This window comes from Rhinolophus sinicus, chromosome 1, assembly GCF_057876585.1.
Source record: "Rhinolophus sinicus isolate RSI-liver-muscle chromosome 1, RSI-T2T, whole genome shotgun sequence".
Lineage (NCBI taxonomy): Eukaryota > Metazoa > Chordata > Mammalia > Chiroptera > Rhinolophidae > Rhinolophus > Rhinolophus sinicus.
Window position 1 is genome coordinate 140378449 of NC_142501.1, and position 26786 is coordinate 140405234.

At 38.1% G+C, this 26786-nt stretch overlaps 1 protein-coding gene across 10 annotated transcripts in view; it reads right to left on the reverse strand.

Annotated features, from left to right (window-relative positions):
* Positions 1-779: 779 nt before the first annotated feature.
* The window catches only part of LIMCH1 (LIM and calponin homology domains 1), a 348428-nt gene continuing 322421 nt past the window's right edge, over positions 780-26786 (reverse strand). For 4 of the 10 annotated variants that reach the window (XM_074324616.2, XM_074324614.2, XM_019751944.3 and 1 more), the window contains 10 exons: positions 25147-25187; positions 20804-20884; positions 17977-18069; positions 16720-16824; positions 15618-15742; positions 13973-14094; positions 13576-13699; positions 9376-9484; positions 6784-6886; positions 780-1192 (listed from right to left, as the gene is read on the reverse strand). In XM_074324616.2, the coding sequence (XP_074180717.2) occupies positions 1167-1192; positions 6784-6886; positions 9376-9484; positions 13576-13699; positions 13973-14094; positions 15618-15742; positions 16720-16824; positions 17977-18069; positions 20804-20884; positions 25147-25187 (929 nt within the window). In that variant the 3' untranslated portion in view covers positions 780-1166. Of the gene's footprint in view, positions 1193-6783; positions 6887-9375; positions 9485-11443; positions 11531-13575; positions 13700-13972; positions 14095-15617; positions 15743-16719; positions 16825-17976; positions 18070-20803; positions 20888-25146; positions 25188-25889; positions 25965-26786 lie in introns of all 10 variants that reach the window. The other 6 variants (XM_019751938.3, XM_019751940.3, XM_088789955.1 and 3 more) reach the window with 5 other exon arrangements.

A 26786-nucleotide genomic window follows, 5' to 3' on the forward strand; every position in this document is an offset into this window, starting at 1 on the left:
GATGCCAGAGAATGAAGCAGATCTTCGGTTAGAGTGGGCAGGGCATATGTGACCTGTGGGTTCTTGCTGATCACACACTAGTGGCTTATCACATCATATGTCATTTAGATTCTATTAGGATGAACTGAGTGCTTTTCTTTAGATAACTGTGCTTCAGGCCCTCAAAGAGAACTTGCAGGCAAGGGTGAGCAGTGGTCTCACCTCATGATGGACTTATCTTGATGACAGCTTCCATCTGCCTTACATTGAGTCTCTTATTGAATCTAGAGCCTTAAGAGAAGCAAGCAACAAAGCTCTTACTGCCAGCAGTGACCCACCACTCTTCTGAGGATTAAACTTCCTCACAGATTTTGGTAATAACTTTGGAAATGATGACTTAAATATTCCCCTCTGGTTTCTTCCTACCCTTGGGCAATGTCACAGAGTGTAAGTCTCGCTGATATTGCAAGGGTTCTCTTTATTTGATGGAAGAGCCTCTGTTAATGACATAACTTGGGAAGTACACAAAACCTAATACTAACGGTGCAATAATTTATTGGTATGACTTCTACCTCAAAAGGTAAGTAACACAAATATTTCAGGATTACAGTATATATTTCTTAGACTAATGTCTTTGCATTAAAAACAAGGTATAGCTCAGAGCTATATGATGTGATTTTTAGTTTCTGAAATGCATTAATTGTATGCTCCTGTCTTAGAAAACCACATATCTCAAATTGGCATGTCTTGCACTTTCTGCAGCTCAATTTTGTAAACATAAAGTGTTTAATTCCTAGAAATACTAAAACAAAACAGGTTTATTGAATCATTTATCTCATTAACTCTCAAAGAAGAGAATAGCATATTTTAAACCATAAGCCTGTTTGACCATGCTGAGACCTTTTTTTGAACTATTTAGAATCATTACAATTCAATATTCTTTTGTATATACTGTGCAAATGCAAAAACAAAACAAAACAAAAAAAAACCCCGAAAGAACAAACAAACAAAAAAAAAAACAGGAAAAACACAAACACTGTGCTACAAAAGAACAGATACCATCGTTTAGAATAGCCTTTCAGAAGTTAGATGAATGCTGAGGAGCCCCTGAACCGCGGATTCTGTTAAACAATTGCCAGGGGACGCTATTAATAAATGGTGAGTGACCTGGAAGCTTGGAAACCACGTCACAATGTTGTGGGTTGGCCAGCACCTGTGGTAAAGAAATCAGAACACATTTTATTGAAGGAGTCAATGCTTCTTGCTTCAGATGTTTAAAAATTTCTGACATCAACTATGACCTCTGCCAAAGTCTCTTCCGTCTAGGAAGGGAAACTTGTGCCACCCTGCTACTCAACTGTGGTCCAAGGAGGAGAAGTATTGGTTCACCCAGAACTGCGGACTTTTGAGCACTTCACAGGGAGCCCAAGTGATTCATATTCCCTGTAAAGTTTGGTGGGAATCCTCTGGATTTCACCCTAAACCAAATAATCTTCATCAGGTTTTCTACTTTGTCTTCTGGGGCAAATAAGCAAGAAAATAATCTCTCATCTCTGAGTTCCTTTAGGTTTTGGTTTCTCTAAAAATAAATACATTGCAACAGGAGGAATTTAACATATGATCTAGAAATAGGATTGCTAGATTTAGCAATTAAAAATACAGAACACCCAGTAAAATTTGAATTTCAGATAAAAACAAATAAAATTTTTAGCCTAAGTATATCCCATGTGATATTTGGGATATTCTTTCTTTTTTTTTCTTTTTTTTTGTATGGAAATAAATATTTTATTTCATATTTAGCCAAATTTTAGTTATAACCACAAATGTGTACTAATTTTACAAAGAATGAATCAAGTGTTAAATGCTTTCCTTGGTATTATTGTCCAGAAGAATAAAGTATGATATCTAGATACAATCTTTATTTAACTTTTGAATTCAATGAATAATAATGAATAATAGCAATGGAGGAATTTTATAAAACATCCAAAGGCTCCACCAATTTCCCCAAAGGTTCTTCTTAATTTGTATTGTACAAATTCTTATCTATTGAAATTGTTTTTATTTTTCTCATTTATTATTCACTTTTTAATTGTTGCAACTCTACCAGACCCTATTTACCTGTGGGACTTTACATTTCTTTTTTTCTTTTTTCTTTTTAAATATAATTTTATTAGTTTCAGGTGCACAAGACAAAGCAATACTTAGACGTTTATCATTTATATCTATTTGGGATATTCTTATGCTAAATCCTAAGCATGCAATATTTGAGACATACAAATACAAGAAAAATTCATTATTTATCTGAAATTCAAACTTAGGCAAAAAACAAAAACAAAAAACCATTTAACTGGGCATCTTGTATTTATCTGGCAACTCTATCTAGGAAGGATGGTTTGGGTTCCATATTTCCTATTGAAACTTTCACAAATTTCTCCTTTATTTTAGGCACTAGAGCTGTGATGAAGCAATCTCAACATAGGAAAAGACCCCAGGGATTTTGCGTTAAATGCATTTCATGCGAGTGAATGATGGAACAGACACAGAGACACAGTCATCCAACACCCAGGCACAAATGGCACAAGTTAAACATGTGACGGCTTGATTCATGACAGGTAATTTGTTTTGCACTTCCATTCCCATTTACATACGAACTTAAAAACTGTTTACGTTGCTTTTAGGAATTGTATTTTAATATGCTGTTATGCTATTTTTCCCCTCCAAGAGAAAAATTTCATTTAAATGTGACTAGTTACTTGAGGAAAATCGGATTATATATTCAGGTTTTACCATTCCACACAATGAAATTATTTGTTTCACTTAGAATTCCTATGATGTAAACCACCTTTCACATCTATCCATCTCCCCTCTTCTCAACTCAGATAAAAATCAAATAAAAAAAGAAAGAAACAAAGATGATTTTTAGCCATTTCTTTCCATTCTGACTCTTTTATTGCATCTGAGGTATATTCAACCAATTCATGTGCATTTATACTTCTTTAGCTCATTATTATCCCCGCCACCTATTCACACCTAAGGTATATATTTTCTTATGAAACCAAGAAAGAAATGAGCAGTATTCTCATATGTGCTGGTCATTCTCCCTGTCACATGTTGACTTAATTAAAGTTTAGCTTAAAATGATATTAACATTTATTTGGGAAAATCAACATGAGGGAAGAGTTAGGAAAATCTGGAAAAAAATAATTGGAATGAAGTGGCCTTTATTACTCAATATTAAAACATATTGTGAAGCTATAATAATTAAAACTGCTTGATACTAGAGAGTAAATAGGTTACTAAAACATAAAATATCCAGAAATAGATCCAAATATATATGTGAACTTAATTATGAGAAAGCTGGCATTTCAAATTAGTGAGGAAAAAACGGATTATTCATTAAGTTTTAGTCACAATTGACTAATTGAAAGAAAAGCTGGATATCTATCTCATTTTTTTTCACCCCCAAATACATTTCTGATGTCATATATTTACATGTGAAAAAGAAAACAAAAAACAATTTTAGGGAAAAAACTCAGATAAATGTATGACCTTGGAGTACAGTGAGAGTTTTTCTAAGTAGGAAGTAAAACCCAGAATCCAAAAAGGGGAAAACAACAACAACAACAACTATGTTTAATTACCTAAAATAAAAATTTTTTCAATGAAAAAAGTCAAAAAGTAGAAAGACGAATGATAACTGCAACAAGCAGCAAATATAAAATACAGGGAAAATTAATTTACAAAGAACTCATATAAACCAAGAACAATGGGCAAAAAAATAAAGAAATAAAAACTTTTTTTAATAGAAAAAGAAACATAATGCTGACTAAACATATGAAAAGATGTTCAAACTCAATTATAATTAAAAACATACAGATCAAAGCAATGAGAGTTTTTCCTCCCCCACCTAGCAGAGTGGAAATTTTAAAAGTTTGATGATATTCAGAACTGAATAGTCATGGAGAAAAAGAGGCTCTCTTAAATACTTTGCAGGAAGAGTTTATTTTCCTGGAAGATAATTAGGCAAGTTGTCTGAAAATTTGAAAAGCACATGCCTTTTAACTCAGCAGTTCTATTACTCACAATCTGCCCTATGGAAATGCTTACAAACGTCCATCAGGACATACGAACAAGGATGTTCATTAGAGCATTCAAAAAATATTAGAAAACTGGAAACAACTGAAATGCCCATTCATGGAGAATTAGTTTTAAATTATGTTAAGTCCATACAATGGGTTTGTCTGCAGCTATTAAAAACCATTATAAAGAATGAGGAGAAAGAACATGTTATATGGAAAGGATATGTTAGCCAAAAATTGTCAAGATATATTATTAAGTTAAAAACAACAGCAACAAAAACTAAGTACAGAACACTGTGACTATGTATTACCTTTGTGAAATAAAACCCAACACATATCCAGGTAGAGGTATCATGCACATATGTACCCGTGTGTGTGTCTGTATGTATGTTGGGGTGTGTTATATGCACACATATACACACATACATTCTGTCCCCTCCCCAAACAATTATTAGAAAGTGATTATGTGGTTAACTTTAGAGATTCTTTACTTTTAATTTGGTATCTTTCTGAATCTGAACAATCCAATTTTTCTAACAGTGTACCATCTATACTTTTTACTTACTTATGTTTTTGAATGTCTATAGAGGTTATCTAGGCAGAGAGATAATAAGACTTTGTTGTCTTCTTAGTATGTTAGTATTCTAAAAAAACCTCTAGTAAAATATTGCGTTAAAAAAATAAAGAAAAATCCTATCTTTAGTCTTCCTCCAAATCACTTTCTATTTTTCATCTTATGAGACTGTTACAGGAACTCCACAGTTCTTGTCTTTAGATTTGGAATTAAAAGCAATGAATGCCCTTTACGTCTGTATACATAGGAGAAAAATTCCTGGCCTAGATCCGAAAAGCTAATTTCCAAAAGAAATGACAATGAATCACCCAACTTCTCAATTAAAATAAAAATCTGGATGAAAACAGGTCACTGTCACCCAGAGGTGGGTTCACGTTTGTACTCTGCTGGCATCATTCAAGCACTTTAAATTATGAAAGAAATTCATATTTACAGCACTTTTCAAATCTGGCTCCAGTCCTTAACCTAACAGTGCCCTCTTCTGGTTCCATGATTCACACTCAGCTGGGCCACAGGCTGAGAAAAAGTATAATTTATAGAAGATGATTGGAAAAGGGTTTAGCTTTTTCCTTTATAATATATAAAAACAAAACAAAAATCTAGTTTAAAATAATATATAGTTATTATATATTATACATGTATATATGTATTTTTGTATGCATGTATATATACTTATGATATACATATATATACACACATACATACATATATATGGCACACTATTTATACCACATTTTATATATTCAATACACAGTATAAAAATAAACATTAATATTATATATTTATACCATATGTACATATAGCATACACGGTATAAATATAATATATAATATACACAATATGTATAGTATATACTATGTATTATATGTATAATATATTACATATGTATAATATATAATACCTGGTATAAATATATAACACATAATATAATATATAAATATATAATATAAAAATATAATACATAATATAAATAGTACAGTTTGATGGTACCAGCTCTCAGTTAGAACTGTTCTGACCTCAAGTTAAATGTTTATCATAGATCAAAATCACCTGAGTTTGATTAAATTTTTATTTCTCATAGTTTTATTAATGCATATATTTCTCTGACTATATTAAATCTACAACTATAAAAGAACATAATTTCAATTTTTAGTCTTAAACTCTTCAGTCTTACAAATTTAGAGACTTATGTTAAAAATGCTGTAAAAATGTTACTTCATTTACTTTGAGAAATAATAAAACATTCTAGAATTTCAAACTCCATTTCTTTATTCCCCCCTTTTTTTTCCAAAGCGAGTTTCTGAGTGATGTGTCACACAGAAGAGTCTCTTGCTGTCCAGGTTATCCACCAGAAGGACTTTTATGGTGAAGAGCCAGGAAGGATTCAGAGGCTAGTCACTGGCTAGTTTCAGAGATTCTAGATAGCAGCTGGGCAACAGCACCCCCTGGTGCCCCTAGATCTGACATGACCCTCCTATGGTAGGAAACCCGGATACAAGATCGGAGGGCAGGCTGCTCAAGGGAGCTTGAAGGCAGCACGTACTTGTTAGGCTCTAATAATGTGCTAAGGTATTTTGGAGGGTGGCAGGGATTCACAAAGAAACAGAACCACCATTTGGTCTCTCAAGGTACTTTCAATTTAGTTGGGAACAGCAAGATACGTTGTCAGGAAACTCCAGAATATAGGGCATGTAGGTACCGAGGAGTTGGTGCTTGATGTAATGAACAATGGAGAGCCGTCTTCACACTTAACCCAGCCACCAAATGGTGCTGGTCTTCTAAATACATGCTTCAACAAGTGAATAGTGTTTCACAGACCTTGTATCTTCTGCCTCACCAAAACCTCTACGGTGAGCTCAGGCAATGTCTCAAAATTGGCATACAGTTTTTACCTGCTGGTGTATTAACGCGCTTCTGGATGAAAAGAATTTGGCTTCTGGATGAAAAGAAGTAACTTCCGGTAAGAAACTAGTGGTAAATAAGGGGTTATTTTATTATCGCTTATTTTACCTAGATGCTCATATAATACCTTGTTCCCTCAGGGTAGGAATGTCAACTGTTGGGGAGAAATAATTGCATTCCTAAACTGGGTCTTATGAAAAGCATATGATTGCACTCATTCATCTCAAGGTATTTCACCCCAGTACTTACTTCGGGATCGCATGTAGCATTCATTACAGTTTAGAAGACCATTTCGAATCCTAACATCCGTCCCACTCACTGCATCTCCAAGCTGTCCTTTACAAATCCCACACTATAGGGTACAAAGAACAGAAGTTATAAGGTGCATAAGGAATTGTTTCTCTATTATGCTTAGTTGCTGTTTACATGAATAGCACAATAATCACTTCTACAACCCCCACATTTATTGAGCATCTACTAATACCGTGTTTCCCTGAAAGCAAGACTTAGCTGGACCATCAGCTCTAATGCGTCTTTTGAAGCAAAAATTAATATAAGACCCGGTCTTATTTTACTATAAGACCAGGAATATAATATAATATAATAAATATAATACAATATCAGGTCTTATATTAATTTTTTGCTCCAAAAGATGCATTAGAGCTGATGGTCTGGCTAGGTCTTATTTTCAGGGAAACATGGTATATGTTAGATGCTGCACTTAGAGTTGACTTATATCAACAATATACTTTTAGCATTTCATCCTAACTCCTTGCATTTTATAGACAAGGACACTGGGTCAGAGAGGTTAGCCGCCTTGTCCAAGGTTGTAAACCTAGTAAGCTGATGCTGTTGACCTCTATCATACACTGTTTCTCAATCAAGATGGAAGAACCATTTTAAACAGATTAAATCCTAGTGGTTTTAAATAAACACATGGCCAACAGAATTATCAGTTGAAACTTGTCTGGGAATAATCTTTAAATGCTTTCCAGCATTGTTGGTGAGTTCTGTCAGATCAAAATTGCTAGGAAATAGCTATTCACTTTATAGTTCCATGTTAAAGGCAGTGATACCCAGAGGAACAAATCCACTGAGAATGGATCTCCTTTCAGCCAAGTCAGACTGAGTGCAGAAGGAGGCTGGGGGATATACGGTGCTGGTTGTACCAGAGAAGGTGGCATTAGGGTTTGCCAGCCTGATGCCAGCCTGTTGCCAGGAGATCAGGACTCAGCCCAGGAGGAGAGGGCCAGCCCCAGACTCATGCGTTAAAGTCACCTGGGACAGAAAGAGGCTTCATCCCAATTATGTCACAAGTTGCATGTACATCCAAAGGTAGGTGATAAACCTCAGAGGAGATGTACCTTAAAGCATCAGGTCAGTTCCAGGAAGTGAACAATTAGAGAGAATAAAGGCCTTGACAATATAGAAAGCAGGTCTTTTATCCCTTGAGGATCTGCAAAGACTCTTTGCTACCTCGAGTATTTTGAGTTCTGGTAATGTTTCTGAGAACAAACTATGGTGTGGGAACATATTATCTTGGCATTACCATGGAATTTTAAAAAGTACATTCCTTGAGCTTCAAAGCACTCCTAGACAGTTTAGGCCATACATTATCTAGGTTAATTTTACAATAAGAATATTGATAAATTGAGTCTCATTAAGTACCCATATTGTATTTTGCTTTCCAGTGGTGATTGATATTATTCAATGAATCATTTTGGGACAACTTCATTCACTTTTCTTTAGCTTATAGATAAAGTGGGAATGGTTTTAAACCCATGCACGTTTACTTTATAGTTGAGGAAACTACCAACAAGAGATAGAACAAAATTCAAGAAGGAAAAAGAAAGCATGACAGGGTTATGGAGAGAAATAATGATTTATTCATATCTAGAAAGAAATGACTTATTCATATCAAACTTATTAATATGTAAGTTTTGGTTCCAAACTTACATATTAATTCGAAATGTCCATAAATGAAAAAAAAAAAGATGGGAAATACTGATGTAAGCCAACTTATACAGTTTATAATAAATGGGGTATAACTGGTTAGCTCATCTACTTATTAGCAGGCGGTTTGGGACTAGAATCTAGGTCTCCACATTTTCATTTTATTTATTAATTTATTCATCTACAAATATTTACTGACACCATCTTTTCTAGGTGCAGAAGAAATAGTGGTGAGCCAGACAGACAGTTCCTACCCTTATGGAGGTGATAGTTTATCAGAGGAGGTGATAATCAAACAATTCAACAGTGAGAGACAAGGTCCCCAAAAGGTTTTGTAAGGACCTGTAACAAAGGTGAGTGACAGTCTGGGTGAGCAGGGCAGCTTCTTAGAGGAAGTGATATTCAATTTGGGATTCAAGACATATTCATTCAGAGACTTACAATTTTGCAACTAGCTATAGCCACTTATTGACAGAAACTCTCCCATGAGGTAAAAGACTAAAAACCTTCAACATTAAGTCACAAGAGTTTGAGAAGTAGCAAAGATACTACATTCCAAATAAACCCACATGGCCTAAAAGATTCAAAATTATCACTGTCCTCCCAGGGTGTCCTTCTCAGCTTCCTGGTAGACAGTCTTTAGCAACAAAAGCTGTGCTTACAGCCTCATAGAACAAACCTGTTTTGCTTCTTCTCACTCAATATCCCAGAGGGATGCATGATAGCAGAGTTTCCTCCTGAAGGATGGATTCCCCACACACTTCTGTACAACACAGAAGGGGTGGCCTCCTGAACAAAGGTCATTGGATGTTCAGGAGGTACTTCTCAGCACAGAACAATGCCAAAAGACGTCACAAAATTGTACTTAGAAGCGTGATCAATACATACCTTAAAGCACTGGATGTGAAAATAGAGATTGAGGGTCTCGATGATCATGGCAGCTCCTTTCCCCAAAGGAAGCCCACAGGAAGAGCACAGCTTCTTCCCACTTATAGACCTAGGTTTAAAAATATATATAATAGTGAAATGTTCCATCTAGAATAGTTGGTTAAACACACAAACATGTAGCCTAGTGCAAAAAAATGAAAACATGGATTTTAAAAATGTTTATACCCTATTTCCCCAAAAATAAAACCTAACCAGACAATCAGCTCTAATGTGTCTTTTGGAGCAAAAATTAATAAAAGAAGAAATAGTGAATTTATTTTACTATAAAATAAGTTACTATAAAATAGTAAACTTATTTTACTATAAGACTGGTATAATATAATGTAATATAATATAATATAATATAATACCCGATCTTATTTTAATATAAGACTGGATATATAATATAATGTAATATAATATAATGTAATATAAGAGCCAGTCTTATTTTACTACAATTTTTGCTCCAAAAGACGCATTAGAGCTGATTGTCCAGCTAGGTCTTATTTTCGGGGAAACACGGTATCATGAGTGAAATGACAATTACTGAACTGATAATGAGCAGGAATTAAGCATTAGGTACAATTTGCAAATGACTGCTAGACTAAATACAATAATAGGCCTCCATTGTCACATAGAATTTGGTGTGCATGTGTATGTGTGTATGTTTTAGTTATTTGTTATAAGAAGTTTGTGTTGTAGTCTATTCAACCATAGTGATCAAATGCCTTGAAATAATTCAATATATTCAGCATATGTTTTTATAAGCCCTAAAAGATAATCATGTTTAACTTTACTAAGGTTTCAATGTTGCTTGAAAATTTTCTAGAATTGATTCATTGGCCCACTAGGGCATTTATTTTTACTTATTAAGAAAAAAAATTTGTTTTTGGTTTAAAAATAGACAGGCAATTGTGATACAGCCCAACAGGTCCCAGGCAGATAGGGAATCTAATCCCTGCTCTGTCACCAGGTTCTGTGATCTGGTGTAAAGAATTCACTTTGGGTTTCCCCTTTACCTTTTAAATGAGAGAATTGGATTAGATTATCTCTACTACCTCTTCCAGTATAAACACTGTGACTCTATAATCTGGACACTTCACGTCCTCTCTGAGGTGTAAGCCCCTTGAGGGCAAGGGCTGCATGTACCCCAACTCTATACCCCTGTAGCCCCTAGCACAGTGCCCACCACCAATGGACTAGAATCCAGCCCAGCAGCCCGACACCAGGTGAAGTATTAGATGGCTATCTTCTAAGCAGATTTTCCACAACTGCGTAGAAGATCAGATCAGATTGCAATGATGCCGATTGTCTGAAAAGCTTCGGAATTACACAAGAAATTTTAAAATATACACTATCATTCAGAAGCCAACGGGGTACAGAGGGACAGAAGAAACAGAAAGGACGACAAGAGAAAAGAGGAAGAGTTGCCCTAAACAAACACTGTTTATTAAGATTTCCCTCATGTTCAGTAGTTAAATGAAACATCTAACTCAAAGAAAATCTCTGAGTACTCAGTAACTAGTCTCTCCAGTGAATGGGAACTCACGCAGCTTTTAAGAATATCATGGGGCCCCATTAATGTCCAGAAGCAATCATCAGAGAGCTTGAGTAGGGTAAAAAGAAGGATGACGTTTCATTTCTCAGCTGCTGCCTGGTTCTCTGTAAGAGCCATCAGCGGATCCTGCCTAGAAGGACCAAGCCATCTTGGAAGGAAAGGCGCCGACTTAGGAGCCCAGCAATTGTCTGGTGGATTTGATTATTAGATTGCAGGTTCCGCACAATATAATTAAAGGCTTATGGCCACAGCCGCACCAACGTCACACTCTGGCTGGCTGCTGCTGGATGGGGAATGTGTCTTTTCCTCCTGCCTGCGTGTGTGTGTGTGTGTGTGTGTGTGTGTGTGTGTGTGTGTAAAGAGACTTGGATGGACAACACCCTCAAAATCATTTGGCAAGCACTAATTTGGGTAAAATTATGCCTGGCAGGCTCCAGTCAAATCAAAGCCACCTCGGAAAGGCTTGCTGACCTCTTGTACCTGTTTGGTGACTGGCCAGGAGGGGTGGGAGGGCAGGAGGACAAGTGCCCCGCCTGGAAGTTCTCTCGAGGGCTTTTCCTGTAACATGGTAAAGGAGCCAAAAATTATGACAAGTAAAGGGAAGCCCAATCCTACAAGAAAAGACATTTTAGATAAGAAAATTAAAAATTTCTTTGATAACAAAATAAAAGACCACAGAGTGTCCTAGTGGTAATTTTTTATAAAGGACAAAAATAGTAATTCTCTCTAGCAAAGATTATACATGCATTTTCTGCATAATATCACATCCAGACTGGCATGGTTCAACATAAGAGACAGGATGCTTTTCTAATTTCTATTATTGCCAGGTTCTTGGCTGAGTTAAAATTGCAAGCTGAGTTACATATAAAAATTATGGACTGGGTGGGAGGGAAGAGGTGAGTAGGGATATAGGGAAAAGCTTTTAAAAAGAGCCCAGAAATAAAGGGCAGAGCTGAAAGGATGCATTTTTCAATGAAGTGGCTTCTACCCCTATCAATAAATTCATTTTGGAAACATGTAATTAGGGGTGATAAACCCAACATTTAATAACCACTGTGTCAGAGGCATCTACAAAGCAGGTGGTCCCCAGCAAGAAGCTACCAGAATGATTTTACAGGGCTGTTGGTTGCACAAGCTCTGCCTGTGATTAAGTTGTCAGTTCTGGGTTCTTGCTTATAAAAGTTAATTTCATTTATAATGAAAGGAATAGAACACAGAAAAAAAGATAAGAGAAATGCCAACACAGAAGTGAACACAGCATAAGTCCATCTGTCTAACTGCTTTCAGAATAACTCCCTGAGCTCCCCGCCAATCTAAACTTCCTTACACAGGCAGAGAATGTCTTCTCCAAAACATCATGTGTTCATATAATATCCTAAAGTATAATCACCATTGCCTTAAAAAAAGAAAAAAAAACAAAGGTCGAAAACTGCTGCAATAATCAATAATAATAATGATTACTTCTTTGTGATTTTAGCTTCTATTGATTCTGAGTGTCATCTAGACGTATAGAAATGAAATTGTATAGACATAAGAGAAAAGGAAGAAATAATTCAAACACTGTATTCAAAAAAATGCAAGAGAAAAATAAGGTAAAAATATGAACTTATACAACAAGTTATCATCACCAGGACCCCATCAGCATTGTGACCACCACTGCTGGATGATACAGAACTTATTATTTGCCAGGCACAAAACCCTAGAAGGTAGGTATTATTATTATTCTCATTTTATACATGAGGAAACTGAGGCAGAGAAAGATTAATCAAGTTGCTCAAAGCCCTATGCAGGCAAGTGGCAGAGTCAAAATTTGAATCCAGGTGGTCTGGCTTCAGGTAGAACGATTGGTTAAAGTATAATGAATATTATATTTTAAAAACTGATTACAAGGAACCTCTGGTTCAAACGTGACCTTATCATGGGACTGTGGGTTCATTTCGAATTCCTCTACCACTTAACCAGTCAAGTACTTTGGATAAGTTATTTAATTTGCCCGAGCCTCAATTTCTTCCTCTGTAAAATGGGAACAACAACCCAATTAAAGTTACTGGGCGAGTTCAGTGAGTTAATGTCTGAAAAGAAGAGAAAAGATATGTAAACCCTTCAACACAGTGCGCATTATATTGAAATACTTCAGAAATGTTAGGAAATTGTTGTAAATAATTTGTCAATTATTGTTGTAAAACAATATAAATCTTACAAAATTAGAACATAGCCTAGAATATAGCTACTTAAAGGAAGAGAATGATAATGAGAGAACAACATTTTTTTCCCTTGAAAGAATATTTGTCAGTAGGCTGACACAATTTAACTCACTTAAATAAACTATTAATACAACATGCCTGCAAATTCTTTCCAATGTTTAGACTTGTGCATTAAAAACATTATTTTGCCTCTTCTAAATTGATAAATTCAGAGTGAATATTTACTTGCCAGGAAGCGTGTCCCTGATTTGTTACCTTGTCAATCAATGAGATTCAATGGGGAGGAAGCACAAAAATGCTGCTAACATTATGTCATCTCACACTTTTTCATTTCCCCCCTTCTTAGTCAATAAATTAAAAAAAAAATGGATTCCATATTCATCTTCACTGGTTACTCACTTCCGCCTTTCACTCGGAGATTCAATCTGATGGTTAATGCTTTTATCCAATGGGAGGGTTTTTGGCTTCACATCTTCTAAAATGTTCATTGTTGGGTTTGATACCTGCTGATTCTGGGGTGGATCTGAGGCCAAATAAAGAACATAAACTTAGTGCTCAGTAATGTCACCTTAATGCTTAGTAAGTCACCTTTTTTAATGTGCTAACGCCTTTTGAGGTCTCAAGGTGACTCCATGGAGACCTGGGCACCTGGTGGTACATAGGCGTTTATTCACTGTGCTATGGAACATAAGCTAGAAGAGAAGCTTGCAGCCAGCAGAGGTCATAGCTACTACAAGAACGAGGGGAGGTGTCTCACAGTAGTTTAGACATTGGGAATGGTCTTCTCCATCCTTACCCTGAACTAGCTGTGGGTTCATCCCACCATGAGGGGCCCCGGCTTCGTTATCCAGCTGATCGTCCTGATGGGTTCTTTTTGATACGGGGTTCTCAGAATCAGTCAAAGCCTCATGAGTTAGGCTGTTAAAATAAGTAAAAATATATATTTCAGGACAGAGATAAAAACAACTGAACTAAAGTTATTGATTTTATCCCTTAGGGTATGGAAGGACTAATTTCAATATGGAAAAGTAAATGGGGCAAACAAAACATTTATTTATTCATTTTATTTTAAACTAGATTTAAAATACTCTAAAATGCTACTCATTTTTATTATCTATCAATTTAACAAGCTCAAGAAACCATCATTTCTGATGTCCTCCCCACCGCCCTATCCACAAAACAATTCAGTCTAATAATTTCAAGGGATTCCAGAGCTAACCGGACTCTCCAGATTTTCATATGAGAGGACTTAATTGTAGAAATCATTTGGGCCGCATGGGACTTTGGCAGCCCATGGTAATCCACTGGCCTTTCAGTAGCTTCTGTGTGCAAAGGAAGGAGAGATGGAAGAGATTTTTAAAATTTTCTGGTGACAATAGGGATTGTCTGGAGAGTTAGCAAAAATTCACGTACAATGCTTATCAGGGGTATTCAAATATTCCTGACGAGTGGTTTTCATTTCATAAAACTGGAAAGTCCTTTTAAACAGCGTCAACTGGAAACAGATGTGCCAGTCTAAGAGCTCTGCCGAGCTCCTGTATCCTACAGCTCACCCAGCCTTCTAGCTGATGAGCAGAGGAGGATTCTCAGAGCTAATCCCACCAGAAGAGCTCAGCTCTCAGTCAAACTTACAAATTGACCAGTCTTCGAAAATGACACTTAGCCTTTCGAATCTCCAGGTCGAACATGTAGGCTGGTCCAGCATGCACTTATCAATCTCGGTCTGGTATCTCAGAGCCCCAGAGGCAAACATCTGTCTTATAAAGAACTTGCTGCTGGCAGAGCACTGCCAGCCTCCTGGGTTTCTGCGGGTCCCTTCTAGGTTAGGTGGCATCAGTAAACCCACTACAGCCCAGAGCTACAACCAGATTCATCTCCCGTCTGAGCTAGCTCTGGATGCTGATTTCTGGGTGCCGTGTTGTGATCTCCCAATGGAACATGCTGGAACCCATGGGTGGGATGATGATGCACAACCAATTGATTTGTTGGTTGTCCTTGATATTAGCACGCGGAGTAAATGTGGCTTCTCACAGCTTGGAGGATACCAATAGTAAAGTACAGGTCCACAGTAAAACCACAGTTGGTGGGACCCCGGGGCATCATTTCAACCTCTGTCCCTGCAGACACATTAACCATTTCAGGCGAGTGATACTTAAGTTTGGGGCTTTGAATTGACAACATGCTCCTTTGATGATCTATACTGTCTCCCCTTATTTTAAAAAAGGTTTTGCCTATTTAAAAATAAGGCTATTTATATTCAATAGCATAAGAACGCTGACTTCAGAGTTATTAGAATGTGTTTGAGCAATATGTAATGTATTACTGGAATGGTCATTTCAAAGCCGAATATCATTTGCATTAGCAATGAGTAGTCTTCCTGGGAGTGAGTAGGCAGAGCCTGGTTTTGCGCATTTAGACAGATAGCCTGGTACGGTTCATACCTGCCCTTTTCCTCCAGTGGATCACTTTCCCTAGTCTTAACCAATAAGTCATTGTTGTCCCCCTGGAATGTTTTCTTTTGTCTTGTCTCTTGTTCTTCTCGACAGTTTTCCAGGTCCACCTTATTCTAATGAGGGAAAACAAGAATAATCTTGAATGTAATTTTAAACACACTGGAGAACAGTCATCTCTGGCTATGGGCTATTTGAAGCTTTTCTTCAAGAATTTAAAGAACAGTTGTCCAAATTAACCAAATAGTAACTGAGTTCCCAAGATTTGAAATAAATGTGCAAGCTAGATCTCTTTCAAAATTTATCACAAAAGGGAATTGGTTAGAAAACCCACCTTTCAAAATTCAACAGTCATAGGACTGCTCATTTCAGGACATGTGGCTTTCTAGTGCCCACCAGTTAATTATGTTTAAATGCAGGTTATAGACTATCCCAGTCTTGGTATGACTTCTGTCCACTATCACTATGACCTTATTTGGGAGCTATGGAGGTAGAACAGGCTTTCTGGGCTCTCTCCAAACCTTGAAGACATATGTAAATTTTATGTGGATTTTTTTTTTTATTTTTTTTAAGGAGGGCACAGCTCAGTGGCCCATGTGGGGATCGAACCGGCAACATCAGCACCGCACTCTAACCAACTGAGCTAACTGGCCACCCCATCATGTGGAATTTTAAGAATGGGTTAGAAGCAACTCTTATGGAGGCTGGCGGAAAGCCTATTGTTGGCATCTTGCTGTTTCCATCCAGTGCAAAGAGATGCATGTCATGGCACAGAGGAACACATATCTGTTGAATGAATGAATGATGGGCACTAAGAAGGACATTCCAGCACATGGCTCACTAATCAGGACCTTGCCAGCCAGGGCAGGGAAACTTTGGTTGCCAGCCTGTGGGGGCAGATATGGCCTCAGTAGTGACTTGACTGCTTCTTGAGAAATGACTCTATGGCTGTGACAATGGCCTACAGTAGCTGACATGATTCTAGGGAAATAGCCAGTCCTGGATTTAAACTGGTGCAAAACTTGGCCTTGTGGTCTTGTACTTCTATTTAGGTTTCTTTATTGCACAAATTGCTTTTAATTTATGGCCTCACCACTGTTCCACTGCCTTCAGTCACAGAGGAGGCTGTAGACAGCTGGTCTGCAGAACTTGAAGAAACAGTAAATGGAACCACAGTGTCTTCAATTATTTTGCGCTCCTAAAAGGAAAGACAGGAATTGATGAAATAAAAAAAAATTAAAAATCCATTATTTGCCAAGAGAAAAGTTTTATTAAGGAACTTCGGGAAAAAACCCATCAGGATTATACGCAAACAAGCAAGGCATTAAAAAAAGGTCTTATTTTCTAAAAGTACACATAAATCATATAATACTCTCAATGGGCAATGATTTACACGCTAGCATTTAATTTAATAGAAAAACAAAAGTCTTTGCAAATTACTTAGTTAATGAGATTCAAGAAGTCTAATTAGAAATGCTATTAGGGATCAGATTCTGCACAAAAATTATAGTTGAAGATAAAATTCACAACATTAATCATAAACAGATTTTATATAATATACATATAATGGCTTCCTTCAAATTCTCTAATGTGGTCTGGTTTGTTCATCTAAAAAAAAAAAAAAGAAAAAAGAAACAAACAAAACCAAATTCTCCTTCCCTCCAAATCTCTTTGGTACCATATAGTGAATGCAGTGGTCAGGATTCATTTGGCTTTGATATCAAAATTATCCTCATAAAATGAATTCAGTATTACCAAACATGCTTGCTTTAGATAGACACACAAATAAATAGATACTTTCATGTCATCTCGCTAAAATAAATCAACAATCTGACTCTGACTACAGAACAGATACAATTATATTGTCTCCCTTGATCATGACTCAACACACACCACAAACTAAATTTGGGGGAATTATGGTCTTTTAGAGCCTATTGAATATGACACTTTTAAAGAGGTTTATGGGCTGTGTTGTAAGAGAACACAGCCAATGCATATACATACCACAGACTCAAAAAGTGCTGATACCCTGTTTCCCCCAAAATAAGACCTAGCCGGATAATCAGCTCTAATGTGTCTTTCAGAGCAAAAATTTATATAAGACCTGGTATTACCTCATATCATATCATATCATATCATATCATATCATATCATATCATATCATATCATATCATACATCATATGATACCAAGTCTTACATTATAGTAAAATAAGACCAGGTCTTATATTAATTTTTGCTGTAAAAGATACATTAGACGCATGGTCCAGCTAGGTCTTATTTTCGGGGAAACACAGTAGACTTTGAGGAATTAGGACTACAAGGTCAAGATCCTTCTTGGGAATTTACTACCTCTTCATAGTATCTGCGTTCTTCCTCTTCCACCTCCTTTTGGGCCTTTTCCCACTCTTCTTTCAGCTTGTCCTGCTCCTTCTGGTATCTCTCCTGTCATGGAATTTCCATAAATTGTTACGAACCAACCCCTGCATGCATGATTGGGACTCTTCCCCACCTCCAAACCACCATGTACAATATGTTGTCAGGTTATCTTCTTGTAACATTCTGAATCTGATCCGTTCATGCAACACAGGGGGAACAATATTATGTGGTAAGCAAACATGTTAGGAACCTAAAAATCCAACGGAAAACAGTATTTTCTGCTGTTGGTGTTTTATAGAATTGCTCTTCAAATATATGAGTAGGCATTTGTTTACAGAAAAAGAAGAGATGAAAAGATTGAAAGATTCTAAAATCTTCCTTAACTTGGCTAAAGCATAGTTAGCTTTCAGTGGGTCCTTCAGAGATGAGTTTTGTCATTCCACTAATAGAACTACGTTGCTGTTGGGAGAGTTTAATACAAGGTAAAAAAAACCTTGCAGAACGGTCCAAAGTGGACAAGATGATAATTAGATGAGTAGCCGAATTACTGTTTGCTTATAGCCGTGCTCCCAAAATGGAATGTTCCTAGCTTTAAGTAACTTCTGAATTAAGAGTAGCTTTTAAACAGCCCATTAGAAGGTTTCAATATCAGAACTGCCATTATTGTTTTCAGAAACAATACAACACTAATCACCACTTATGGGGGAAAAAATAAAATACTTTGAGTAAGAATGGCTTTAAAAGTATGGCTCGAGTCCCTGACAGCTGACTAGCAGAAATGAATAAATGGAGATGAAAAGTAAGGCCTGAAATGGGAACCGACACCCAGATGAGTTGGAAATGGCATCCCTGACGTGACAGAGACAAAGGAGTCACTGAAGTGTACCTCACACAGTCAAGTAACAGGCTGATCATTGTCAGTCCTCTCTGTGCGGCTAACACAAGTCTGTGCTTCTGTCTTTCTGGGGAAGGCACTGAGATTTCCTCCAGGTATTATCTGTTATGTCATTATCTTAGGAGCAAAAGGGCTTTACTGGGATTGTCTGGAGCCTGGTGTTCTTATGAATGCTCTGGCAACACCATGGTTGGTCAACCGATGAAAGGCTTTTAATTCCAGGTAAGAATTTTGTTATCAAAACCGAATATTATAAAATTTTAGAGAGGGACTTCAGGGGGCTTTTCAGAATAGGGCAAACAGACCTCAACACTTCATAAAAGCTGAAAAATAAGCCGAGCTTTGTAGTTTTATTGGTTCCAGGGGCTCACATCACGTGCTCCCCTCCCTGAGAGGATGAATTAGTAATGGTAATGCAGGGAGTGAAAGATGTACATCTGTGCTACCTCCACCCCAACCCACCGCCCTTTCTTCCCGACACATACCTTGCAGGGAGTAAAAATTCTGTGCTACGCCTCCAACCCGCCACCCTCTGATCCCCACCAATGCCTTGCCCCAAAGCCCTCAGCCCAGTGCTGCCACACTGGGTAACAATTCGGTGGGACAGGAACAAACAATGTATGTGTCTGCACCTGTAACCATGCCACATGTCAGGGTGTAAAAGAGAGTGGCACCAGGGGAAGCACTCGTGCCTGTTGTCTGTACTTGGTGGAATTTCTAACTCTTGGCTGTTCACCAGTTAGCTGGGAAATGGGCATCTGATTTCCAAGAGAATAGCAGATGGCCAGGGCTAGTCTGCGATCTCCCAATGGACCTAAAAGTCCCAGCAGCTATGCAACTTTGCTGAATCTGGTTCTTATTAACATTTTGATATTGAAGGTTTACCTCTATGCAATTCTGAACAGTGTCAAACTTAACTGTCAGATCTAAAGCCACATTACAAGTGGTTGGCTATCTAAACTGACCCCTATCCCCCGCCTATGGGAATTCAGGCAAAAGGATTAGAACAAAAAGATTTTTTCAAAAGTAAAATAAATTTGCATTAAGCATTGCTGTCTACATAGCAGCAGAATACCATAAATTAATGAGATTTAAAATTTGTTTCATTTATGATTTTTTTTGGGGGGGTAAAATTAGTAGTATTTGGAGTATAGTGGACAAAAACAGGAGTTTTAAAGTCATCCAGGCTTGCATTTGAAACCAGGCTCAACCCTTGTTAGCTGTGTTGTCTTGAGCAATTAATTTAACTTTTTTGAGCCTTAGTTTCTTCAATTGCAAACTGGGGCTTATAAGACATACTTTGAAGAATTTTATGAGAATTAAACTTCCCAAGTATTCAGCACATATTAGTATCTAAGGTTATTAGGTTATTTTCTGAAGCCCTGTTACTCCACAAAACTGGCATGAAACAAGTAGGAACATGATAGATTTACTCCCAGAATTTTTCAACAATTTAAAATTAGCAGCTTTTACTTAAAGATAGAGCAAACATTTCTACTTAAGGAACAAGACCCAGGCCAAATTTTATTTCACACATATACTATCAAAAAACTTTTTGATAATTCATTCCCAGTGCTACTTGGACTGAAATGTGATGGGCAACTAAGGAGGTGATGAATGGTTGGGTTGGCCCTTAATAGTTGATCGATACTTGGAGAGTTTTTTGTGTGTTTTTTTAAGTGAAATGCCTTTTTCTTGTGTTCATCTTTGTAACTTCAGGTAAAAGGAATTAGACACAGGGCATTGTGTCACACAGGCACAAAATGAACTAACTTAGACTCACTGACTTCTGGGAAGAATCTGATTCCATGCGTTTCCTGTGCTAAAAGCCTATTTAATACAACAGACGTTGGGAGGGCATCATCTAAAAGAAAAAAGAAACAAAGGCGGCAAACCAAGTCCTACCTGGAGCAAACGTTCCTGCTCCTGTTGCCATTTTTCCTGTCGCCGGCGCTCCTCTTCCGGGTCCCATGCCCAGAACTTAAACTGCTTAGAAAATAAAAGCATGATCAGAATTGAGCCATGTCCTCAAGGCCAGACCAGAGCAAGAGTCACATTAGCCTACGACCTGGAACCCGAATGGACGTATAGAAGCAGACGGCTTCACATAGCTAAAGGTTCTCTTTGTTGGCAGAAACCACTTTTTAATCTTAGTCCTTCTTTGGTTTACTTCCAAGAAGCTGATATGATTCTGTGAACGTTTTTGGAACTAATGAAAACACGAAGTAATTAGCCTCTGGCATGGGAAGGCTTGTGCTTCATTTCTTTTAGAAGTGATTTCTTAAATGTATTCACGCTCTGGAGCGTTAGATACTCATTCTGCATATTGATCCTGGATCCAAGCAAATGGGGATGCTTATTTCAGCAGAACTGCATTTTGTAAGCAGTGATGTTTGCCGCACTATAGAACTAGGTAATCTTTTGTATTGCTATTGCTTTTCCACACCAGCTTTCTCTATAGTGGCTTATTTAACTCAGCAATGCCCACCAGTGTCACTTGAGATCCAGACAAAGAGGAATCCTTGCCCAGGGACTCACATAACAAACATTCAAACCCAAAAGCTTTTTTTTTTTTTCTTTTAAGAAAGGTGTTTTTTTTTTGGTGAGCTTGGGAACCAAGTGAGACAACAGGAATAATGGGAGAAGGATGCATGAGCCAAAGTGGGCATCCAGGCCACAGATTATGAGACTGAGAGAGTGAGGGGGTGGGGGAAGGGAAGGAAAATTATAGCTGGTCCCTGGGAAACCATCAAAGGGGGGCTTGCTATGTTTAAATTTGCCTACCCCATCACCTGGAGAAGGTGTCAAGGCAAGCCAGGTTCCCCAATAATTGTGCTTCCTATTTTCCCTCTGTTGGCGTAGTCTTGGGAGACACTTAGAACTGCCTGGGGATCTTGAGAGAAAAAGTGAGTCAAGGGTGGGAGAGTTAGGGAGAAGGGGGAGAGCCTGTGGCGGGGTTGGGAGTAGGCAGAATCTATCCTCCCTGGCTGCCTGGGAAAAGGACAGGGCCAGTCCAGTTTCAGGTTTAGATGGGCCCAGTTACTCCCCAAGATACCCACCGCTGTCCACCTTCTGCCCTGCCCCCCACAGACCTGGGCTACCACCCGGGTGCATGACCCCTGGGGCTGGCCCAGGGAAGCATCTCCAGGCTGAGAATGCAGGCGAGGTCATGGGTGTTGCTTGATTTAAAACTTTATAAATATTTATAACTTTAAAATATTTGGACATATGAAATGTGGGCCTCAGCTGGTAGTCTTGCTGTGGTTATTGTAAATGGTTGGGATGGCCATGATTCCCACAAAAAGTCACAGAAAGGGGGGCTAATAAGGTGGGGAAATGTATTTCCTATATGCCATTCTTGGGACAAGTTATGCAAGGGGAAAACTATTTAATTGCATCTAATCTAAAGTTTCCCAAATTTTCTTGGACGACCAGAAAATGTCATCTAAGTGTGAATCGGAGGTGGGAAATTCTGTTGGATGAATAATGTTGGATGTTGGCTCCACCCAGCATTTTCTGAAGACTTGCAAGCAGTTGAAATATGCAGAATCTCTCTCAGGAGCATGGCCCTTCTTTGTCTTTTGAGGGAAAAGGGTGTGGTGATGTGAATATGGCCATAGGAAGCCCAATGGGGAAAGTCCACTAGTAGGAAAACAAGAGCAACAGCTAGGAATTCTTTAGTCTTCAGATTTCACTAGGTGGTAATCGTAAGAATAAGTCAAGTGAGGAGGAAGCAGAGAGGAGGAGGAGGTATAGGATAGCAGGACTCTGCTCAGAAGAAAACGGAGAATATTTGTTAAAAAGCAAGAGAGAAAAACAAGTGAGCATCTTTCAGAGGAAGATAAAGGAGATACTAGTGTGATAAACAAGAGGGACAGGACAGTGATTGTGCTCCTTGGCTATTATTTGCTGAGCACTTTATAGGGACCAGGTGGAGACACCAGAGGGCTGAGAGCCCCAGCATTGTGGAGTTTGTAACTAACTAAGTGTGTGCATGGCAGGATGGGGGTATGGGGTGTGGAGGTATGGGGGGTGAACAATATATAAATGGTCACCAGAAGACAGTGGGGTAACTGTCATAAAAGAGATATAAAGGTGCTGGAGGAAGTTGGAATGGAGAGCATTTATCCCACTTTGTTCTATAATTTATCCATTTACAGATCTGTATCTTCCTTTAGCTTAGGGGTTCCTCAAGAGCACGGAGGGCCCTTTATTCCCCCTACATATCCCAAGACCTTGCATTTTCAGGCCTTCAGTAAATGTTTGCTGAAAAAATGAATGGACTTCATTACGGGGTAAGGCAGCTCCTTTTCTCCCCTTCATAGACCCTGACCCTATGGCTTAAGGCCAGTCCACGTCTGACCAAAAATGGCCTGAGTCTATCGAGGTCAGTATACTAGAATGCTTACTTCCTCTTCAATCTTCTCTTATTTTTACATTTCTTTTACTTTTCTATTTTATGAAGGGCTATTTATCACTGAAAGAGTGTCAAATTTGGGTGGGCATTTTCAGAGAATTCACTTACATAGGTCATTAATTTGTCTCTTGCTCTATTTTCCATAAACCAGAAATAAGAATGTATCTTTTTAGGATGCGCTTCCTCTCCACCCCTTCCCAGGGTTACATGCCATTGTTGTTCCCATGTAATTTAAAATGGAAATCAATGGGTTAGGCTCTACTCTTCAGATCTGTGCCGTGAATGCCTGCTTTGTGGTCCTTCTGGGGGTTTCCCATCCACCACGGGTATACTCAGCTTCCCAGGAAACTCAAGATTCTCAGTATTGGCCGAAGCAGCCTCCACAGATGGTTGCTAATTCTGGAAGACAGGGAGGGCTATGTGATATGATGGGTCCCTACTCCATTCTGCACTGCCACTCAGGAATTCCCAAAGGAGACTGTGGGGACAGAGCCCCAGAAAGCAGTTTCCAGGCTCTCGGCCTCACATAGAAAGGTGCTGGCTCAGGTAGTAAACGGCCATCAACTGTGATTGGATGGCCATCAGCTGTGGCTAGTTGGCTGTCAGCTGTAATCAGTGAGCCATTGGCCACTAATATAACTGCTGTGGCTACACTAGCAGCAAAATGGGGGCTAGCAAGAAGGTGGTGGCTGAGCTAGCAAGTGGCGGAGTGTGGATTGCGGATTGTAGAGAGGCGGATGCCGCCAGTGAGAATATAGTGATATGACTCCCCTACTTATGGCTCCGTGGGTGTTCCTTTTTGGCCTCACCATATCCTGTGTTCTTATGTGTGTCGCCTGATGTCCTGCATGACAGAGACAATTTACTTAGAGAGAAGAATTGGGATTGGCTATGGTGTGTCTCTTAGATTAGCCAGCAGGGAGGATTCTTTCATGTATCAGGCACTGTGCTAGAGGCTTCTGAATAATTATTTCAATTAAGGCTCACAGCATCCTGAAAGGAAGGCGTTATCTTCTTATTGTATAGTCATGGAAGACAAGGTCCAGAGATGTCATACAATACCTTCGGGATCATATGGTTAATAAATCTGGAATCAAAGGTGTACCAATGGTTATGTGGCTGCACCTAGGGGGCTCAGGGGAAATGTTACAGTTGATTGTGCTACACAGGAAGTCTACAAATCCAGTGGGAACATCAGAGGGTGAAGAAGGGTGGCAGGCCCAGCACTGGAAATATCCAGTTCACGTATGTAGGAGTCAGGTCTGCAGAGACTGTTCAGATAAAATTCAGTAGCAAGGAATTTCCACAGTGTCACGTCTTGACATTTTAATTAGCAAATGCTTTATTTCATTGAAATAAAAAATTGAAAAGGAAATGTACAGATACTATTATTTAAGATGCTGATTGTGACAAGGGGTATAACAAAGGCAGCTTAGGTCTCCCAGAAAGAGAGTCCAGGCTGGGCCCTATGGCCAAAAGTACACTATGTTGAAGTATTGTCCTCATTTTAAAAAGTGGTTTTGAATGCCTACAGAAGATGCATATTTTAATACTAATTCCTATTGTCACATTCAGTTTAATTGCTTCTTTTAGGTTTTACTTTCCTGACTCACCATTTTGTTTCCAGGCATGATCACAACTCCACATAATGATAACCCACGTCTTTCTTTATCATTCTCACCTGACAGCATTATACATGACTTTCAATTATTCTTTTACAATCATTTGGAGCCATTTTTGGTTGAATCAAAATACCTTTAAGCAAATCAAATACCTTATAAATTAAAATCACACTAATGCATGATCCTTTTCCTTAAAATCAGTTACTTACAGGTGTGGTTACAGGTGACTTTTCACTGCTTGGAGAATCCACTGTACAGAAAGAAAGAAAGAAAAAGATGACAATGTGAGTAGCTTCTTACTGTATTTCTCTTTGATCCTCTCAGTGGAGTGGGTTCCTATGTCAGTTTCAAACCACTTTTTTTTTTTGTAAGCCAGAGCATTAGAAAATCATAATAAAGCAGACCCCTGAAGCAGTTTGTACCCATCACCAAAAGAGGTTATGACCAGTATAATATGATTGATCACATCAATTAGCAACAGGTACTAGACTATAGGAAGCAAAATTTATTCCTATTAGTGCTGGTTTTTAATGCACCTTGTATTCTGGCTTGATTGACAGTTCCCTCACTGTCTGACTTGGAGAAGTATCATACAGAGAGAGGCCAGATATCCAGGAAGTAAAGAGAGTGACACAGTTAACAAGAGAACCATTACCAGTTCCTGGTAAGTGCTTCTAATCTTTATTTTAAAAAGAAAAAAGAGGACAATAAAGAAAGGTGAATATTATTATTTCCTTGGATTTTCAAAATCAAAGTAAAATTCTGTGAATTTTCTTCCAATTTTAATATAACTGGTACTGATATCAAAGAACTAGGTCTTTGCTAACTGTGTGCCAGAAACAAGCATTTTTTTTCTGAAATCAGAAATGAAGAAAAATACCAGATATTATTGGTTGCCCACAACATGGATTTTTGCACAAAAGAAATAATGCTACCCAGTATGCATTTTTACCTGACTGGGAGAAAAACTGGGAACGTCGCCAAGAGTTCTGAACTCTCAGCGGAACGCTGGCAGTGCCAGGCGACTCTAGATCAGATGGCAGAATAGAACAAACAGAAAATCATGAAAACGGGAGTGAGAATTGAATAGAACCAATGCTCCCAAGTTCAAGTCCAGGTTTGACTGTATAAGAATTGAGAGTGAGAGAATCTAAAGTATAACACATTTCAATAAAACACATACAAAACCTGAAGATGCGGACAAAAGTCAATAGAAATGAGACAGTTGATGCTATTGTCTGTCTTCTTTGGTGCTAGGTGAAATTTTATAGGCTCATCCTTAATGGTGAAATTGCTAAAATGTTGAGCTTCAAAATAATAGGATGATATGCTATGAAAGAGCAAAGTGCACAGTTTACATTGCTTTTGGAGAATACTGGAAAAGTATAACAGACAGAAGAGATGAGTTCAATTATTACCTTTTACACTTTATAAAGGGTATGCATGGAAGTCAGTGGCAGAAGTTATATATATGTATGACAAGAGGCTGCGCATATGTCTGTCTGTAATGGGATGGCATCAAGCAGAAACAGTTCATTTGCATCCTTAAACTAGTGCTCTGCTCATCTGTCATCATTCTCGATGCAAATAAAGACATCAGTTTTTAAAATGTGCACATATTTTCCTGAAACGCCAATCTGAGATACCTATCTACTGCTGGGAGACAGTTGAGAAAAGGAAATTTGTCATCTTTACATGTATTTCACGCATGCTTTCAGAGTAGTTAAAGACTATGCATGTGTGTCCCTGTAGGGCTCACCAGCACATCTTCAGGGGCCTGTTAGGTCAGTCTATGCACAGAGGACTTTATGGAAATGGGGCAAAGCGCACCGTCTAGGGAAGGGAGTAT